At 29.5% G+C, this 21,973-nt stretch overlaps 2 protein-coding genes across 2 annotated transcripts; both read left to right on the top strand.

Annotated features, from left to right (window-relative positions):
* Positions 1-1,685: 1,685 nt before the first annotated feature.
* On the top strand, positions 1,686-7,667 carry LOC126846538 (mucin-7-like). Its single transcript, XM_050586041.1, has 3 exons — positions 1,686-1,805; positions 3,250-3,338; positions 3,972-7,667. The coding sequence occupies exons 1-3, from the start codon at positions 1,785-1,787 to the stop codon at positions 4,858-4,860; spliced, it is 999 nt and encodes a 332-aa protein (XP_050441998.1). The 5' UTR covers positions 1,686-1,784; the 3' UTR covers positions 4,861-7,667.
* Positions 7,668-7,866: 199 nt separating this feature from the next.
* LOC126846539 (uncharacterized) lies at positions 7,867-19,853 on the top strand. The gene is made up of 3 exons (XM_050586042.1): positions 7,867-8,101; positions 17,633-17,760; positions 19,578-19,853. Exons 1-3 carry the CDS (start codon positions 8,063-8,065, stop codon positions 19,837-19,839), a joined length of 429 nt encoding a protein of 142 aa, XP_050441999.1. The 5' UTR covers positions 7,867-8,062; the 3' UTR covers positions 19,840-19,853.
* The last annotated feature ends 2,120 nt before the right edge of the window (positions 19,854-21,973 follow it).

Genomic DNA, 21,973 nt, shown 5'->3' with positions numbered 1-21,973 from the left:
AAATTATTTTTTTATTATATATCTAAAAAGTGAAATTTAAAATTCTAACGACTCCGATAAATTGCAACTTTTTTCTATTTGTTTAATTTTTAATACTTAAAATGTTGTATTAGGGGCCACTGAACCTAACCGAATAGCGTTGCTTCGGCATTAAATTATTTTTTTAACCATTTTTTTATCGTGGCTGGCGTGGATATTTATTGTTTTCACACATGTTTGGAGGTGGTCAGACATGGTCAGTCTTTGCGCTGATATTTTGTGGACTATTTGTACAGTCCGCTTTCAGAAACTATTAATTGTACTATTATGAATATGCGCTGTTTAGTTTTAGCAGACAAACCATGACTATACACAACTTCTGAAGAAAGATTTTGTTTCCAATTTATGAAATTCAGTCCAACCCTGGACACCTGTATACTTATGTAAATTCGTAAAACATTAACATCTACAAGTACATAAATACATATATTATACATATACATGGAATTATCTTATACAAAATGTAACGTATGTACTATAAAATTTAAGTAACTTGATTAGGTAACTAGAAACGTGTATAGGTGGGCGTTATTGTGGTTACCGCGCTTCTAAAATGTTCTCAAAGGAATTCACAGTTTTTTAAACCGGTAATAATTATTATCATCGTTTCGATAACTTTACAATATAATATTATCCTAGCTACTAAACATCTTTCTTCAAACTATAAACATTTGTAACGAGTAGGTCGTGTAGCATGTTAAAATGGCGATAAACTGAGCATGGGCAGGCGCAGACCTACTTCAAGCTGTCTTTTTTATAGAAATTATATCAAGCGTTGCACTTGAGACGTAGGTATCGGTATGTCTTTAACATTTTAAGCAAGCTGGTAACACCGTAAAACCGATTTTGAAAGTTTGAACTACCCATTTTTAGAAAAATTAAGATGCATGTTTTGCCCCGCATGGATGCATTTAGCACACGTGAGTAGGTTAGAATCAAAACACACAAGATTCAAAAATCACATTTTCAGCAAAAAACCGGGAGTGGGTTTTTCTAAACAACAAAAAAATCTATACTACATTATTTTGAAGTATTTTGGACCGAAAACTTAACCGATAAGCATTTTTTCTTTTATAACGAAGTTTGAAACATGTGAGTTTTGATACTAGCCTACTCAAGTAGGTCTTTCTCCTAAGGAGCCTTTTTTCTGAATAATCCTTTTGATAGCGCTCTCAACTATATTTTTTGCAGGACAGTTAGTTTTTTTTCTCTCCTGTCCGCCCCCGACAAGTACAGTTGGTGTGAAACAAGGGCCTGAGAAATTGTATACACGTGGCAATATTTACCAGCTATACTCTTTGTGTGTACTCTCTTTTTTCGATAGGCACGTTAGGATGATGCTAATGAACATACAAAGCGGGCTCCGGGTCGTATTCGATTTAATGCAAAATAGGTATTATAATAATAGTATAACGTTGGTCGGTGTTGTACTTTTGACCCGTAGGAAGGTAACGGAATACCGTATCAGAACTGCAGTGTAGTAATATATTATTTCAAAGAAGACGGCTTACAGTAATAATAATAAAGATAATAATCTGTCGGAACCATCATAACACGTTCGACCAGATTATGGTATAGGCTTAAGCTGCACACACACACACACGATGGGTGATTTAGTTTTAAGGATCGATGAACTTTGCCGGTCGGAGGATGGAAGGGCAACCAATAGACCGGCAAGATAGAGCCGGACCAGTCTTCGCTATATTATCGCACAAGACACTGCTGTGTTTTGACAACGAGGAACCATGGATTTCGTTAAGATATGGGTGAGTGTACCTGACTGGTTTAGAGATATTTTTTTTTTTTGAAATGTATTATTCAATATCAAAAACGATTTTTTATTTTATTTAATAAAAATATATATATATAAATGTATTATAAGCTAGGTATTTTACGCTGAATGTTTAGTCAACATTTTGACATCGACAACAATAGAAGTAGGTATTCGTATTTAGTTGATTTTGTTTGAAAATACACCATACGTTTTTTTCACCGCAAGTGTTTTACTTGGCACATACTGCACAAAATAATAATTATAATAGCTATATTTTTGCTTCACTCAAAGTGGTAGTGATTACATTTTCTGGTGAGTGAACATGTTCCTGACCGAACAACGGTCGTGCTCCACTTGGCTAGCTGGACTACACAAAAATACAGTAGAGACACACTTTGCACAAACTATAGTGGTTGGTAAATTTAATTGCTCATCAACACGGTACTGCAGATTTTTTTGAGTTTCTCCAAACTGGTTAAGTTCAACTGGTTTCCCAAAAAAATGTGCCGAAAATTTCGAATAATCGTAAACACCCGTCCGACTTGTGGCTGTTGAATTTGCATAAAGATTGTCATTTCGCATTCTGAAACCGCATGTAAAATATCTCTACCTCAATATGGAATATTAGGATCTCAACATTTCAGTCTTCGGATTTTAATAACGGACGGTTAAGACTTGAGCAGTAAACACACACTTGTAGTGTAAAAACAAAATAATATTCTTCAAACAATTAAACATTAGTGTGTAGCTTTTATTTGAACAAATTAACACTTTTATGACTCAAATTATGGCAAATTTTATTTAAACAAAATTCTTAATAAAAAAATCATAATTTTTTAAAAAAAAAAATTCACAAAAATTGCACTTAACACTATTGTGCGCGATTTGTGCGCGATGTGTTATATTGTATTTACCTAGTTCAGGCTTCATTGTTTTTCAAGTCAAAGTGACAAGTTAGGTGGAGCTTTAAAAAAAAAAATTATTATCTACAATAAGCGAAAGAGGTGTTTGATCTAATGTATGAATGATTTTTCCCCAAAATAAACTGATGGGTCAAATTACCATAAAAAAACAAAAATGTAATATGTTAAATAAAAAATGCATTTTAACGTTAAACTAAATTTTTTGCGCACCGACGATATATTTGAGTCTAGTAGAGCCGAGTTTTCATATTTAAAACAGAAGTAACTTATACACGGTGGTCTTGTTTTTTCAAAAAATGTCTAAATGTCACATTAGCAGTTTTGTTTGTTTAACAATTGATATTATATTAAATGAACTTGCTGTTTATAATACTTATAATTTATTATTTATGTTTCAAAGCATCAACCGACCGGCTATGCCGACGGGCTGCACATTTAAATTTTAATTATGATAATATCATGACCATATAATAATAATAATAATAATTTTTATTTATACATCAATTTTATTAGGTTATTGTGGTTTTTTTAACCTGCTGCGGACGTTCCGGCAATGCGGACAACGTCAATGTACCCGAAGATAATCATACCGTCAGATCAAGGTGAACATCATTAACATTGCTCGTGTATATACATAAAAAATATAGTCATAAGTATACTTATATCTTGTAGTAATAATTTACTATTACTAAATAGCGCGAGAGGAAGAACCCGTATACCATTAGTTCCGGTTATTTAAAGAAAACAGTAGTGGTATATATTTTGCCACTCGATTATGAAAATAATCCCGTGTAGGTTGTAGAGAAAGTGAATTCGTTTTTTACCTCGTTACAGACGCCCAGACGATTATAATAATAGTAATAATTTTAAGTTTTGAATTTTAACACACGGATTCGCCGGTGGACGAACAGGTCATTAAATGGCAGGGGCGGGGGCGTAGCTTAAGGTGGCGAATTATTAAAAAAACTCTACTCAATAACTTGCTTCTGGTATATTTTTATACCGGATAACATACAAAAAGGGTACAACGGTGGAATGTCGTTTGTCGACTAGCCGATTGTAGGAATGACGTCATCGATTACTTTTATTATTTTGATTATGTCTGATGGCTGCGGTTTTTCAGTCACTGCTAACATCAATTTTGTTTCCAAGTCGAAGCATTTTGCATTGAAGTTCTTAGATTTAACTTTAACCTACTGTGAGCAATTTTTTTTTCTTTAAAACCGTTTTTTCAGATCCAAAAAGTCAACAGAGATTTACTTGGCGCTTCCGCCGGACACGGAAAAGTCGGGCAAACAAAACGCACCGCCCACGCTGATCCGCTTGGACCCCAGCATGCCCAACAAGTTCAAAGGCAAGTTCCCCACGCCCATCGAGCGCTTCATACAGCGAATCCAAAATTACTTTTCCGTTTACAACCCGCCGGAATATTTGAACGAACTGTCCAGGCCCGGCATCAACAACCCGGACAACGACGGCGACGACGCGTTTGTCGACGACTCCAACAACACCCACGTCGTCTTGCCTTGCAACGGTACCAGCACGATAGTCATTATACCGGTGCCGCTGGAGAGCGAAAACTTCGCCTTCGAACAAAAGCCCGTGTCGGCCAACGTTAACCGACTCGACAACGATAACGACAACAAACCGGCATCGTACGAACAACCGCCTTCCACACCGTTACAGGGTTATCCCGAATCGTCCACTCCGAAATCGCCTTGTCCCGACGCAATCACTACCACGGCGAAACCGAAATGCCAAGAAGCCACAACCACAACCACGGCGAAACCCAAATGCCCAGAAGTTACAACTACAACCACGGCGAAACCCAAATGCCAAGAAGCTACAACTACAACCACCACCACTGCAAAACCGCCTTGCTCCAACAGTCTGGTCGCCGAACCTTTAGGATCCACGGTGGTTTACTTCTATAAGAAAGTCTCGCCGTCCACGCCGGCCCCGACTTACTTACCGCCAAACCCACCGACTCCGGCGTACTACGTGGCCAACACCGGATCGCCTTACGACGGATACCAGCACAAGCCCAAACAGCTGCCACCCATCCTCCGGCTCAAGCAGATCCTCTTCCCTAGGTTGTACGCTGCGTTTCACTCGGACGAATGAACCAAAGCCATCCGCACATATACCTAGGTATTTATGGTTATATAATTAACCATATATTACGCATACCTGGGCATATAAATTTAAGTTTAAACGGAAATTATTTTCAATCACCGTGTAACAATGCATAATATTTGTCCCTGGGTTCTTCTAAGTGTACGTTTCCCACCGATGTATTCACAGGGTGTACCAGAAAAAAAATATTGCACTCTACGGGATGGTAGGTACTATATATGTCAACAACTTAGGGTTTTCCGGGTTAATATCTTGTATAATATCTATCAAAAATAAAAATAAACCATATCATGGAATTTCCCGAAAAATGTTCATGGTAAGTTTTATTCTTTAGTTTTGATAGATATTGGCATGGATATGTCTTATAAATGGAGGTCATTCTGAAAATTTGTCCGACATGTTAAGTGTCACAGTGCTGATGTCATAATGGATTATGGAGGAGTATTAAGGAATTATAGAGGAGTATGGAGGTGAATTAATAGAGATAGAAGATTAGAGATAAGATATTAGAGATACTAGATTGCAAGACACATCCATGTATTGATGAGTCCGCATGAAGTGTGAATACTTTAACTTTTATACAAATAAACCCTTAGGAAAATCCTAAGTTGTCGGCATAAAATAAAAATTCCAAAAAATCTATTCTTATGATCCCCTATGTAGTACCACTCTTAGAGTGCTAAATTTATTTTGAGTACACCCTGTAAATAATATATTAAGTTATATATAAATAATGGGGGTTATTATTATTTTTTTTTTTAAATTAAAGTCGAAGCCCCCCAAAAAGGCTTTAAATTGTGAACAAATATTCCTCTAAATGATTTGAAATTTTATCTTTCTCTCCTTGTCCTCCTATTACAACGAGAAGACTTTACCTAACTAGTCTTGGCCTTCAGTAAGACTACGATTAGTAAAACACGATAAACCAAGAACCTACAGTTTAGCGAAAAATGGGAACACGGCACATCTAGTTGTGATGACCACATCTTAACTTAAAGCACACATAAATTCACAGACTTGCTTTAGTCTTTTTATAAATGTTTAATCGTTATGGAAAAAATAAAAATAAACTCTAGAATAAATTAAATAAGTTGATTTTAAAATTAAATTTTAACATTTAGCTATAGATTTCAAACGAATAATATTTTGAATGATAGTTGAGATAAGGTTGTCAATCCGCTCCAAAGATATGTTATACCAACGGTGGCCAAGTCTATGTAAAAGCTTCTTATTAAAATAGGGGGGAAAAGTGAATAAGATAAAATTCCAAACACATTTAGAGGAATATTTTTTCATAATTTTAAGCCTTTTTATGCCCATGCAGCAAAAATATATTATACAATTATAACACTTTTTAATAATTGTTGCAATATTGCAAAACATTTTTAAAATGATAATTCTGCAAGAGATAAAAAACATATTTTTAAAATATTTCCCTTCTACTGCAAGACAATTTTATTACTTCAGAATTATTATTGAAACATTAATGTGCTTTTAATTAGTTGATTTCCTGCCAAAATATGATTAAGAAATACATTTACAACACTAAATATATTTGTTCTAATAGTGTTAGGTAAACAATTTTAAAATATATTTTTGCTGTGTGGAATATTTACCTACTTGAACTTTGCTTTTGAATTTGGGGTGGTGATGATAGCTTTAATATTTACTTAAAATACTAGGACACCTCATCAACTTTGAATCTCATAATAAACAATTGAAATATAAAAATTATACCAAATGTTGACATAATTATCAATATATTATTACTTATCCTAAGTTTAAAGTAGTATTTAAAAAAAAAAGTTCGAACCGATCCTCAAATAGAGTCTGCTAATATTATATTTTCAAGTTCTTAAAACGATTGGAAGAGCGGGTATTTAAAAATATTAAAATACTGGCATTGTTTTATTAAAAAAAAAGTTTTATTTTTAACTTTTTGTTAATTTAATTTTTACTAGCTTTAAAATTAAACCTTTTCATTTTACAATTGGTAATAACCAAAAAGCGTGACAAAATATACTATTTGTTACTTCAAGCATTTAATTTTGTATTTTTGACTAATACCATAAGAGACAAGAACCACAGAAATATAACGACTCTTCTATCACTTTGGAGAAATTCCCAAACAGTTCATAATTTTATAATTATTATCACCCTGAAATAAAAGAGTTTAAAGCCGGGAAATTGTAGTTTGAAAAAAAATTGTTATATGACAAATTGTCAACAATAAGTCACATATTAATAATATAATTGAGGTTCACTGTCATAGATCAGACTTTTGACAGAACATAATTTATTTTAGAACAGTTAAAATCGATTTCTGCTAAAATTATACCATCTTTTTACATTTTTTTTTTTTTATTGAAAATTTAGCACCGAAAAAACCCAAGACCATTAACCGTGTTACACGTGTGTATTAATTATTTATTGACTAATTTATTTATTTATTTATTTATTTAACGATTCGTGTAGTTTTCTTATTGTATTTAATTGATAGTATTGTAATATTGTGTACTCAAACAGCTGTACGCGGTAAGTTTCACTAATAAATCTCAAAAAACGTGACGATTTCACTTGTGCCGTTTTGTAAAAAAAAAAAAAACATACTTACTTTTATTTTTGAAAAATCCGACGAGTTTAACCTGTGGGTACATAGTATGATGTACCCACAGGTTAAATTCGACGCCTCCGGTAAGACCAAAAGTTATTTTACAAGTTCCTGATAAAAAAAAAATAATATACTTACAAAAACAACAACATATACCACTCGCCGAGATCTTCTGCCATTTGCAAGGTTGTACCTATTGAAATAAATAATAATAATAATAATAATAATAGTATTATGGTTATTTATACTTATTACGGGTTTTTTTATCTTGTTTATAATATACATAGAATGTTCAATATTAAACTACCGAGCATACTGCTTACCCCGAGAACCTGATCTGATGATAATATTATAGCCTCTTGGTGGAACGGCTAAAAAGAAAGTATTTTCAGTCTTAACGTGACTCTCGCGCGAACGTGACACACGCAGTGCAATACCAGAAACGGGAAAAACAAATTACTTACAAGTTTAAGTACAAAAACACACGGTTTTATACTTGGATTTTTTTCGTTTAGTCATAAACTGTGCTTGAAATTATTGCATTTTCGTTTCAAGTTCCAACACAAGCAACGCTCAACCATGAATGGATATTGGAAGTATAACAAACTGTATTGTGTCGTAAGTGTAATATTATCGTTATTAAAACAATAGTAGAGTTAAGTTTTATTTAAGAATAAATCCGGTCGTGAATATACCTAAGGGGAAAAAAACGTGTAATATATTTTCAAACTTATCATTTTTCCATTATGTTTACAAGTTTACACTTGCTTGTCTTGCGGTGTCATCCTAATAAATCAGAAATATTTCAAAATATTCAAATTAGCATTTACATAACGAGTCATTAGCAGATTATTTAACTGGTAAATGGTAATCGCATTGAATGGTGTATTTTAAATTATTTTTATTTTCTATGTGAAGTCCATAACAGCTTGGTATTACTGTGATTTTATATATTTATCGCCGTTACAAGATGTAAATGTGAGGAAAAACTTGGTATCGATTTGTATAATGTAATCTATTATCTAAAACTGTTAACTACCGCAACGGGTCGTTATTGGATTTTTTACTTTAAATTGGTAATAATAAAATAGGTCAAAAATTATACTTAAAAAAAACGTTAAAAGTATTCACACTGCATGACAATATTTCAATAATATAAAGACAAGGGTTTTCTTAAAATAATACACTTCAATTTTTTTTAACCTTTGAAGTTGGTTAACAAGTTTTGTTGGCAAATAACAAGAATTGTGATACTTCTTATGTATTGTTCATAAAAAATATTATTTAAATATCATCAAGTTGTTATACATATTTTTCCAAGTTTTAAAATACATTTTTACAAATTTCAAAAAACCTACTTATTTTACTAGGTAAGATTAATATTAAATAATTTTGTTTTTTTTTTTAAATAAAAATTCAATCTGTATAAAATATACAATAAACATTTGTAGAAGAAGATATTATATACAAAAAAAACCTGAATAACTTGTGGAGAGGCCACCCAGTAGCGGAACTCCTACTGACTTAAGTAATTTAACTAAACAGTTAAAAATAAATTACATTTTTGAGCAAAATTACTTCTCCATTATACCAGGGTCTAAAATTACACAATTTGAACAGTTTTTTTAAAACTATTTTTGACATTTTAATTGGGCAATTGGGCACGTTAAAACTTAAAAATAAATAAATATTTTGTATCCTAATCTAACCTAAGTGAATTTTATTTAGATAACCGCCCCGTACTGAGTTTTTACAACACTTGGGGTAGCCACTGAAATTTATGTTGCAAATTCCAGTTATGCTGCGCCCAGCCTAACCTGACATCTAGTATAAAGTCCAACAAGTATATTTTAATGCTATCTGATGTGACATTGGTAGGACAGACATTGGCAATGAACTTGAATAGCATTTTCTAGGATACATTTATTTATTAATAAATTATTCAAGGCCATGAACTTTTCTCGATGTCAAACTAATCTCTTCAATTACACACTTGAAAGCAACTGCCTACTACAAATGTACGATATTATCCACTAAAATGGTTTGTCTCGGTAAATAATTGTACAGGCAAATACTTCCACTTTTTTTCCTTCAAGTTTACACTAAGGTCGTTTAGTATTAGAGAAGAGGTGGTGTTTATATGTGGGTGTCACGAATGGATGTCAACATCTAAAACCAATAAAATGAATAATTTTGTCTTGATGATACCAACAACAAGAATTATTTAAACTTTCTCTTGGAATAAGTGATGAGTATAATTATTAAGTCGCTTCTGTATGACTAACACACAGTTTTATTAATCTTTCTCGCTTTTAAGACAACCCAACAGTCATGGCCTGTATACAGTAAAGAGCTCAAGGTCGAAGAGAAGCTTTGGTGTTTATACACATGAATATACGTATAAGTATAAATATATGTATACATAAACACCCATTTAATATATGCTCGAGTTATATTATGTTAATATCTTATAATCTTATTATTACTATAGTTAATACTGGTGAAACCTAGGCGTTCTTGTCGCTCATCGGGCGTATGGTGTATCCTTGTTTGAAAATTAGGTGTGACTTCTAAAACTTAAAAAAATAACTTAGATAATTTTTTATTTGAGGTCTGAATGTTCGCAGTTGTATTAACAGCCGTATAAAAAACCAGTAGGCCAATCAATAGTATTCAATGAAGAAATAATGGTTTTCTGTGTCGAAAAACAAAGTTGTATTTATAATTGTTATAGTGTCTGATAAAAGATTGATTTAATTATTCAAACGATATTATTAGTATTTTAAATATTTAATATAACATATAAAATTATATAAACATTAATTTCGCAAACGAATAATACTTCACACAGTAAATTACATTAAAAAAAAATTATATTAATCTTCCTCATATAATGTAATGTCTTGCCAAACTTCAAACTAAATGTTTTATTCAACGGTTCAATACAAATATTATTACCAGAATTATAAAAATAAGCTGATACTTTTATAGTTTACAAATATATTTTGTGATACTAATAATATATTCCAGTTTTCGCCAAAAAGGTAAAACGTGATTTAAAAATATTTTTCATCGTTATTTAACATTTAATGATTATTTAACAATTATTATTGTAAATATTCAAGGAAACATTTATAAATAAAAATTTTACCTGTGTATTTTCATCACTGTCATTTGAAGTGTTGAAAACCAAAGGGTATGAGACATTTTTTTTTTAAACTTGTTTTTGATCAAACATTATATTTTATTAATATGAGATCTTTTATTTGTTTATTAGTTTTGTTAGATGTTGGAAAAAAAACATAATTATTACTCATTGAAATTATAAATTGTATGAACTATGTTGTAAACCACTTATACTCCGTAGGTTAATAAAAACACAAAACCTAAAAGTTGTAAAATCTTACAACCCAAATATAATCAGTTGATTATAGTTTCAAGCTTAGTTTACCTAATTTAAAAATACTTATTTTTCTGATTTGAGATTGATTAAGCAGGTGTGTCGAAAATATTCATTAGTATTAGTTACATTCATATGTTTGTTAGTATATTTCCATACTTGCAGTTTTGGCCACCTATTCATGTATTATATTATATTATTTCTCGCTTATTTAAAGAGTAAAAGTTTAACACGAAACGATAACCTACTTTCAAATGTCAATCATTATTATTAGACACATTACAAAAAAAAATATAAAAACAACGGGATATTATAATAAAATACTTAATATTCAAAAACACAGACTGGAGCTCTGTCAAACTATTTACATATCACAATGTGTTCTGATACATATAAAAATGAAAGCCTGTTTATTGATTGACTGTAGAAATCTTAACGGCCACGCTTAACGGACCCAACGACTCGCTTTTAAAAGTTTCTTCTTTTCGGTTGCGATGAAGCTGCAATAACATTAAATATATACATATATATTGTAAAAACAGGAAAATATGAGCCCTATCTCGTATGAACGACAATTTAGAGATACTCAACATCCTCAAAACAAGAGCTAGCTTCAATTGTTCAATAATAATATAGCATCACTGTCAGTAATATTAACGTGGTGGATGGACTTGGCAAACAAATTTGGGAGGAGGGCCTCCCAAGTATTTTGTATGAGTTATTTGAAATGTCAACGGGTTAGGAATTTATAATGTTTTATAATTGCATTTTAATTATGGGAAGTGAAAAAATAAAATAAAATAATTCGTTCTTCGAAAATTGTTTAGTACTTTCTACCACTATGTCACCTAACAAAGATAGTGTTTCACAAATATTCGAATCTAAGACTCGTTACTTAATGCCTGTTTGGATTTGTTTGAAAGCGTTAATGTACCTCGCGAGAACGTGCGTGGACTTTAATGGCTTACAAATAACACACTGTGACATGATCTGGGTTTGTTTTAAGAGTTATAGCTTTCAGAAATTAGCAAATGTGTACTAATTTTTTTACTTGAAAAATTGCACGACGGCGTTGAGCACGTTGCCAATCGAAGGTATTAGGTTTCTCTATGACTTGACCAAAAGGAATGACAGCTGCCCCGATTTAACTAGAATTAACTTTAAGGCGCCTCTCTAATTAATTTCAGGATAAATCCTACTCTCTGTGTGCTCATTTATATACTCAATAGAAATTAATGAATTATTTTATACTGCCTTTAAAGGAAATTTACTGAATTAAACGTTAAAACGATTTTTGTTAAGATTAATTTGAAATTAAATTGCTCGGTTATTACTTACAAGAGTTGTTTTTGAAAATGAATAAATATTTTTTATTAATAATTTGTTGTGCTTTCTGTAGCTATGTATTCCAGCTTCCGGTTTTATGTCAGAAATTCCCTTCTCAGATAGACTCAAGTGAGGATTTGATTTATGAAGTACCGTCCAACTCATTCCACGCCAGACAAATAAATTATTTATTAATTAATGCATTTTTCTTAAATGTCAGTAGTCAATATAATATGGAAATAACATTTATTCTAATTCATTCGTATTTAATCTAAGATTTTCGGACACAGTGTAATGTAACACTGTAAGAGAAAACTATTTATTCAAATTTGTTGACATTTTAATTTATACATTCCCGGATTTCATATGGGAGAACACAACTAACCGGATTTTTGTTCATATAAAATAATAATAAAGTATTTAGTTTAAAAAAAAAATTAAATAATAATTTCTTAGCCACCGGAGTGTATTTTTTAGTTTTTATTATTTGAAAAAATAAGTTGAATTTATTATTCGAATTATAATTTCTTCAATGTTAGTTATAACTTTTATAATATTTTGATGTGAGACTTTGGAGCAAAAGTACATGTTTAGTATGGTAATAACTACGAGTACTACCAGTGCAAATCAGACAAATGTCTAACATAAATCTTGGATTTATATGTGTATTTTATTTGTTTGTTTTGCATATTAACTTGAGATACCTGGTTTGTTAAGTTGATATTATGTGCTAAAACTAAACCCAGTCGAGTGAAAATAAAATTAAACTTGTTGTTTTGCCCAGTTAATAATAATATTTGCTTTACCTTAACGATTTCAATACAAAAGAAATCTAGTAAACTTTCCGAGCCTTGCAAATTTCTTAGTATGTCTCGATTGATTTCCACTATTAATGCAAAAAAAGTCCAAGAGAAATATATATGCCATTTAACCTTGACTCTAAGCAGTATCGCAATGGGAGCTGAGAGATATACAAAGTATTGTGAAACCTGTTCGTTTAGTGATTGTCCGAGGAATGAAAGTTTTACATACAATTTTGTTTAGTTTTGTTATTACCTTTTTTAGCTTTGTTGCTAAGCTGAGACGGCAATGCTAAGGGAATACAGTATGTATATTATAGCGGTGAGCAAACGGATGATTTTTAAACAGCGCCTAAATAAATCCCATTAATTCACTTACCTGTAATTTGGAATTCATTATGTCACGCAGTGTTTAATAACACTTGTAAATTGAAAGTATTAAAATAATTCAATAACGTTTTACATAAATCAATGTTATATTTCATTGCCCATACAAGTCGTGTATCGAGCCAATTATTAAGTTACGCGATTAATTACCATAATAATTTTTTCTATTTATTCAAATCATTACCGCGTTATACCTACTTTTAGTGACCCAAGTATTGAAGAATAAATATGTAAATAGAAGTGTTGTAAATAAAACAAATTGTTCAAATCCGATAAATTAGGATATCCGTTTTTTTTTTTATTTGAGTGATTTTTCCTAAAGTATTGTAATACTAAGTATTATAAGAAAAATCTTATACTATTTTCAATGAATACATTTATTTTGCATACATCACTACAAGGTTAGGTCAGGTACTTTTAAAAGTCCAGAAGTTTCTTGGGGGAATCTGGATTTTTGTGGAAGGGAAAGGGTTTAGACAAAGCCAGGACCTACCAACACACAACCGAGTATCTTACTAAAAATTAAAATATAATCTTAATCAATTTATATTACATCCAATACAACATTAAAAAATTTGAATGTACTAAAAACCTATGAACTTATAGATAAAGGGAAATTCATTTTAATAACGATGGTTTTATTGTATTAATAATAATATTTTTAGTAAAACGATTTCTTTTTTTAAATAAAATAATTTTGCAAATACACAGATGAAAACTGTTGATTTAAATATAACAGTTATCAAATTTAATTTGTTAAAATTAAAATTTTATTTTATGCTCTAAATTGTACAACACTTATTTTTGTTATTTTAATCATACAAGTATTTTAACCCATCGGCTTATCATTATTTTTGTAGTAGATATATTTCTTATACTCTACCTCACCCGATTAATTTAAGAAACGTTATTTGGTTCGGTGTAACACAAGGATGAGTGTAAACAGGCTTCATCACAATAATAATATATTAGGTAATAGTCAAAAGTCACAGCTTGCAACAAAACGACAATGATAATTAAACACCTATTATTAGTCTATAAATTTATGCAAATACATAAATTATTAGTCTTATCTTCTTCTTTTTTTTTATTGCTTTCATACTTTGATATTGGCCGTCTTTTATTCCGTTTGTGTGTCTCGACCGGTTTCAGGCCTAAATAATAATCAAACACTTAAAGAAGATCCGGTATTCAAAACGCACGTCCGGGAAGGACCCGGTCTTTGTGGATGCATCCCAACACGGTACAAAACGATTTTTTATTAATTTTATATTTACAAGACGATTAAATATATATTTTTTTTTAATTAAAAAATGTAATTTATCTAATTACAATACAAATTTCAAAAAATAAAATGATTGATGAACTAGAGGAGAAGTCCTACCCAAGGACGCGACGGGTTAAGGTTAAATTACCATAGAATTCTAAGGAAAAAGTAAAACGAGTTTTACACACAAACAGCCGTGACTAGTACCTACTTAAAGTCTTGATCAATTACACTTTAAGAGGTATAGAGTTATATTTTCTATAATTATATAATGACCACACTGCTTGCTTTAACACTTTATACTTTCTTCCGCCGAACAAAAAGTATATACTTTAATAACAGTGCATCGGCTTTACCCGAAGACGACGAGAAGGAAATTAAATTACTATTATTATTTGATGGAAAGACAAGGGAAGCTACACACCCGAGACTGTAATCAAATGGATTCCATGTAATCAAATACATTTCCAACACTACAACGACACCTAATAAATAATCATATGTAATTATTAACCTTTAATTTAAACTGTAAATTAAAATTTTACCTCATTGAACGATTCTTATTTCAATCTTAAATAAAAGCAATTTATGTACAGACATATGATGTTCTTATCATTTGATTATATAGTAAAAGTTTCTGTTCTCAAACTTTTATTTTTTTTTAGAACAGTTTTGTTTTAACTTATTCAAGTTTTTTTTTTTTTAATGTTGTGCATATAAATTAAGCTGAAGTGAAATTTACACCAGTTTGGTTCCAATAGAGGTATTTTTGGTAGAAAAGATTAATGTTTTTAATAGAATTTTAACCTTTATTCAAAAATTTTAGTTTTATCGTTTTTATGAAATTTGTCGATAGAGATAATTAATACAAATATATTTTGAATAATTTATTTTTAAAAACTTGTACTTAAAGTTTTATGAATAGTTATTTGGAACACTGATTTGAAACTTAACATTTTTGGTCAAAAAATTATTTTATTATTTCCAGCCATAAACTATTTAAAAAATTGTTTATGGCTGGAGATTCAACCCAGCATAGCAATTTAAAGCCTAATATTATATGAGTATGTGTTGGATGTTTAAAAAAACATTTAGCTAACAATAATAAAATAATGTGTTTTAAAAAATATCTTATAATTGTTTAATGAAATATTAAAAAAAAAAAATTAAGTATATAAATCATTATTGTTTTGAGATATACTACTTTACATGTTTTAAGATCGTATTGGATGTTCACAGAACTTTTTCTGTCTTCTGAGTAAAAAATTAAAGCTTTCATTAAAGAAATGCATTTGACCTTTGGACAACTTTTAAATAAAAAAAAATCATTATTAATAAAGAATATGATTTTATAATAGTAATTATTTTTCAACTCCTGTTTGTTAAACATTCAAATCAGTAACTCCGATCAGTGACGATACTCTATTACGGTCTTTTTAATCATTAATGAAATTATCTACCTAGATTCTATTAGATACGGAATAACAAGTTCTTAGAGCAGTTCCACTTTCCAAGAATATTACACAAAAAAATAACAAACGATAAGATGAAGAAACCAGTTTTTTTCCTATTGGTCGCATCCAGGGAAACGGAATGGTTCACCTAAATAAATAAGAAGGTTTATAATATGTGTATAGGATACAGAATTAAATATGCGGGAGCCTGTAAATTTGTTTCACATTTTAGTAGTTGTACAAATATATATAAAAATATACATTATACTTGTGAATAAGCTGCGGAGAAAACTGTCGGTTATCATTTCACTTTAGAAGATAAGACAGCATACGTTTTCAATAATGTAAATTTAGATGAGTTTACCTATACTGTATAATAAATAAATATTTTTAACATTATGACAAAATACAAAAATACATTCAATATTAAAATTGTTCTTGTTTGTGGAATGCGGTAGAAATACTCTTATCGTTTTTTTTCTGTTGTTAGTACTTAGTTTAGTATGAAAAAAAAAACGGCAACTTTAATCAACGGTATAAAAAAATATTAATTTACAAAACATGTAATAATTTTTATTTTTTTAGAAAATAAATCGTACATGGGTTAAATGTAATTTCATAATTTACACAGGATAACTAAATATTCCAGTTCAATTTTTATTACAGTAATTTTGATTTCCCTTTTTAACGCTTAGTAATAAAATAAGATTTTTAATTAAAATATCTACTCGATTTGTGACTAACTGTATTTTTATACAATTTATAATTATAATTATTATAACATAACCCATAAATCATTTTTTTTACGGCGTTTCAAACAAGTTTTTTCGTTAATTAACCTGTTTTTTATTTAAAATTTAAAAAGTGAAATTTAAAATTATCATATGTCCAACGGTTTTTAATTGTTTTTATTTATATAATTTTTACAACTAAAATTTCACAATAGCGCATCTACTGATTTAAATTTACACATTTTTTGTTATTTTCATTAATTTAAATAATTTATGTACTACGATGGTATTGGGAAGGTATCTTACACCCATAAATATTTAGCTGTATTTTTCTCATTAGGATTTCTAATATTTGAATTTATCAGGCCCTTATTCTGTTCTATGCTAGTTAGCTCTTTTGAATTTCTGGTACCAAAGATAATTTAATAGCCGTTAGTTCTACAGTTCACCTGTAAACCCTACTCAAACAAATCATGAGGTAGTATGGTTCCGACTTTTTGAGAGTTTAAGCGAAGCAAGCCTGAAAACAGCTATTATTGGTCCAATGTCGGTGCTACTTTCACGTTTTTGGTTAGGCAAACGTTCAATTAGCTCAAACTTTCATATTAAGCACCTGGTACATTTATATTTTGCTATAACTTGTATATATGTAGCTGGTTGTCCATCTAGTATGTTAAAAATGAAGATAAACTGCAGGGTTCAAAGTACTAGACAACATCATTATAAGCCAGTGGGTTCATCAACATTAATTTTTCTAATCTTATAATTTTTTTTTTTTTTTTAGGTAACAACTTTAGTAATTTTATGTCTACAAGTGTTCAACGTACAAGCGGGTATTTCGTCGATATTGCTTAATATTGAATCGGGTTTAATGCCAACAAAACAACCTTCGACGGAAATAAGTAATACTGTGTAAGTATTAGTTGTTTGTTTTATATATTTCTAATGACCCAACCTTTGTTTGTACATAAATAATATACGCATTTTTATTTGACACAAAATTGTTTACAATGGTCGATGTAATTATTGTTATAATATAATACAAATTTACAAAAAATTCAAGTAAAAATGTTTTATTTTGGTAACTATACGTTAGTCGTTTGCTTAAAACTAATATTGTTTAAAAATGTAACTTAAAAAATGATTGGACTTGCCGCTGCCAAATGTGTTTTAACCATTAACAGAGTGTCTAAGAAAAATGTCCTACGTTTTACAACACACCAACTTTCAAATACAGAGTTCTATAACAATTCGGGAAAGAAATTAAGCTACTAAAATATTTGCTTGAGATGTTATTTACAATTAACCCTACTGATCTGCAATCAAAACCTCAGAGAATGTTATCAACTATCCTTTAAAAGAAATCAAAACTTTTTAGTCATCATTTATAGTGACTTGTGACCGCCCATTTAAAATAGGCTGTTTTTTCAAAAAGTATGGCAGTTATAAAATTTAATTTTTGTTTACAGTTCAACACAAAGTTTATATTTATAAAAACCATTTTCTTTTTAACATAAAAATAAATAGTAAAATATGTTTAACGATCAACCAGATTAGACCAGGTTTATTTCAACACTATCTTATTGTATTTAAAAAAAAATTAAACTAGGTACACACCATCAATTTTATGGGTAGGTACATCCCAAATGGTCAAAACTTAGAAATGAATGAGAGCGTCCTATCTTACTAGTATAGTTATAATATACTGGAATAATCGAATTATGAACATATGGGTACGCAATGCCTAAGACACGGTTTATTCATTTAAACAATATAAAATACATAATTAATGTAATTATCATGGGCATCTTTATGTGGTATGTATGCAACAGACAAACAATATTATAGCTACTTTTGTTTAGCATTATTATACTATTTATATGTAAGTAAACGCGGTTCTTTATCCAGGAAGTTTGTAGTGTATAGAATAATAATTACTAATTTATAATTACAGTGGTTTAGATTACATTTGGTGTAGTTAAACCTATCTAGTTTAGCCAAATTATCTTATCAAGTGGTTTTTTTGCCATATGTATAAACTGAGATTTTATGTTTTAAACTGGGATTTTTACCAACTATTATTAAAGATACTCAAGAGAATAAAGGTTAACATTTTGACAACTAACTCAAAAGCTATAAGGTTAAAAGTTCTAGTCATAAGTCTACCAACCAAATTAAAAACATTAATTGACGATAATTATAAAACAAGGAAATACGATTTTCGAGACAAAGGTACGAGGCATAACATTAGGAAAATATAAGAGAAGAAAAATCTTATTAGGATTTCTGTTTCTTGGATTTAAAGGCATTCGAATTCCGAAAGTGAATTTTTCGGTATGATTTCTCTGGTTAAAAATAATCATCAAATAATTTTTACTTTGATACATATCTATACAGTAGGAATACAGTGTATTTTTCTTAAGAAACTACAAGACTTTTAAATAGCTAATAAACTTTTTTTGTGATAAATCGGACTTTTGTGTTCCTATTAAGTAAGTTTCAAGTACAGAATTTTATAATTTTTCAAAATAGATTTAAAAAGTAAATACCATATTTCCCTCAAAGGAAAAGACGTTGGATCCTACATAGTATTATACAGTATTTCAAATTTATTTTTAAAGTATTTTTAACCAGACTGCAGCTTACCTACATAATACGCAGTACATATTAATAATATATGTTGTTATGTCGTTTTTCAATTTTGGATTAATTTTGTTTTTCTTTTACAGTACGGATGTCCCCGCGATGGCTCGAATATTTTATTCAGCGATTGGCGACTTGGTAGAAGCCGTACCGATATTCCCAATCACTTTCAACGTTCCTGACATGGTGACCGCCTTTGGAGGGCTTCTTTCTGGAATGGTTGGCTACATAACAGGCAGTCAAGGTAGCGGTGACTCAGAGCCCAAAGACGTTTTGGGACTCATGGCCAATCTCTACCGAACTATTGCCATACAAGAGGACCTGCACGACATTGAGTTTTTGACGTAGACTCGACTTAAAAACTGTAAAAAAAAATTATAAATGTTTGTAAAAAAAATGACCAAGTTTTTTGATCACTAAGATCATAATAATTTATTAAATGTGTAAATAATATTTATAAATATCATTGTCCACCGACATGAACAAAATATGTCTGAAAATCTATATTTTATAAATCGTCTTTCGAGAAAAAGACAAGAAAAATACAAGTTTATAGACTGTATACTTACTATTTTTTCTTAACTATTTATCACTCACAGCGAGAGTACTGCCTGAGACCCTATTATATGCTATTGATTATTAGTTATGAAAATAAACTAATATGATTAACTACACAATGTGTACAAATTCGTATAATATTAATCATGACGATCATATTTACATTATTGACTGTATACATTTGTGATTTATTTATATTTCAATATTTACTTATGTTGTAATACATGCATAATATATATATACTTCTATAATAATGTTTTAATTTAAAAATTAAATATTTATATTAACTTATTATTTTTAAACGTTTAAATTAAACAAAAGCTTTTTGTTTGTTTCTGTATAATTGTTTGAATTATATTATATTTTTTAAGATACTCAACAAAATACTAAATGTGTATATATAGTTTAAATTATTTATTTTTCTATTATATATTAATAATTTATTATATTATTTAGTATGGATACTAACGTATACATGACTGTTTTTTTATTCTTTTTATTTTCCTATTATTCGGTTGAAGGATTATAATAATTACCCACGAAAAAAAATTCTTACACGAATATTTGTATTATAGTATATATATATTCAACACAATTATTATAACTTATTTTCCAACTACTATATGAGCTCTATCTACCTCTTTCCCCAAAAATGCAAGCTTTAACTTGAATATTATAATTTAGAAACAACATTTGTTGGGCCTAGATAATTATTTGAAGTTCCAAGACATATTTTATTACATCCTTTTACTATTATACTGAATTATAATGCTGTGAAATGTTGAATCTTTTTTTTCAGATGTCAATTACTTATCTTTATCCTCCGTTGTAGTTCATTAAAGTAGGTATATATAATACAAATGGCATTCTTATTTTAATTACTTCTTTATCTGTGGGACAATAAAATATTATCTCAAACGTCATACACGAATACAACGAAATAGCCATCAAGGTATTTTAGCTTATTGTTCCAATATTAATGAAGTATCTAACGCTGAATAATGACTGGAATATTTGCCTTAAGGGTTCATTATTTTTTTTTAAATCATAAAAAAAAAATCGCAACACAATACGATTAATTACTAATTAGCTTTATCAAGATAGGCATTACTATTGCTAACATATAAATTATAATATTATACCTAATCATATATGTAAACTAAAAAACTAAAAACTTAAACTAATTTAGTTTTAGCAAACTATAAAGCTTTATTTTAAAAATAGTTTAATTTTTTGACAATCGGTTTCCAAAAAAAAATTAATAGTAATGATTAAAAGGTAATCCTACATCACTGTTGTAAACAAAACAAATCGTTTTATGGAAAAAATTATTTATTTCTCTTATAAAACTTGCTGTTATGGTCTCCCAAACTAAACAGCCACCAATATAGAACCCTCATCACTGTTTTAATAGTAGGTAATAATCATTAATACTGCATGAAAAGTATTCTCAATAGTTTTTATGGTTAACCGTTTCAATACAAATTTTACAAACAAATTGCCTATATTTTACTCCTTAATTTTGATAACAATATTATATCGTTCTCTTAACAATATTATACTTGTACTTTGTATCGTAAACTATTTGTTTCAATTAAACAAAGAATCTCACAAAGGCCATATTGATATATGGGAAAGAAAAAATATTTATTTTTAATTTGTCAGTTGAAAATTTGAATTGTCACTTACCAGGTCTTCAAACAGTAGCCAAGTTAATGGATATGTATACCTAAGTATATATGCTTACAAAAATGGTTCAATATGTTAACATTGCTAACCGCACATACTATGGCAGACGATATCAGGTGATAATGCTAATAATTAACGTTATCTCAATTAAATAATTATATAATATATATTTACTCATCACGACTATTGAAGAATCCGTCAATTTTAGCTGCCATATTTTTACCAACGGTATGCT

The sequence above is a fragment of the Adelges cooleyi genome, unplaced genomic scaffold (assembly GCF_023614345.1).
Source record: "Adelges cooleyi isolate 19-005CV unplaced genomic scaffold, UGA_ACOO_1.1 ACOO_flye_CR_arks_rails_tigmint_CR_PRNA_9, whole genome shotgun sequence".
Taxonomy (NCBI): domain Eukaryota; kingdom Metazoa; phylum Arthropoda; class Insecta; order Hemiptera; family Adelgidae; genus Adelges; species Adelges cooleyi.
This window is presented reverse-complemented; position numbering and strand designations above follow the sequence as displayed.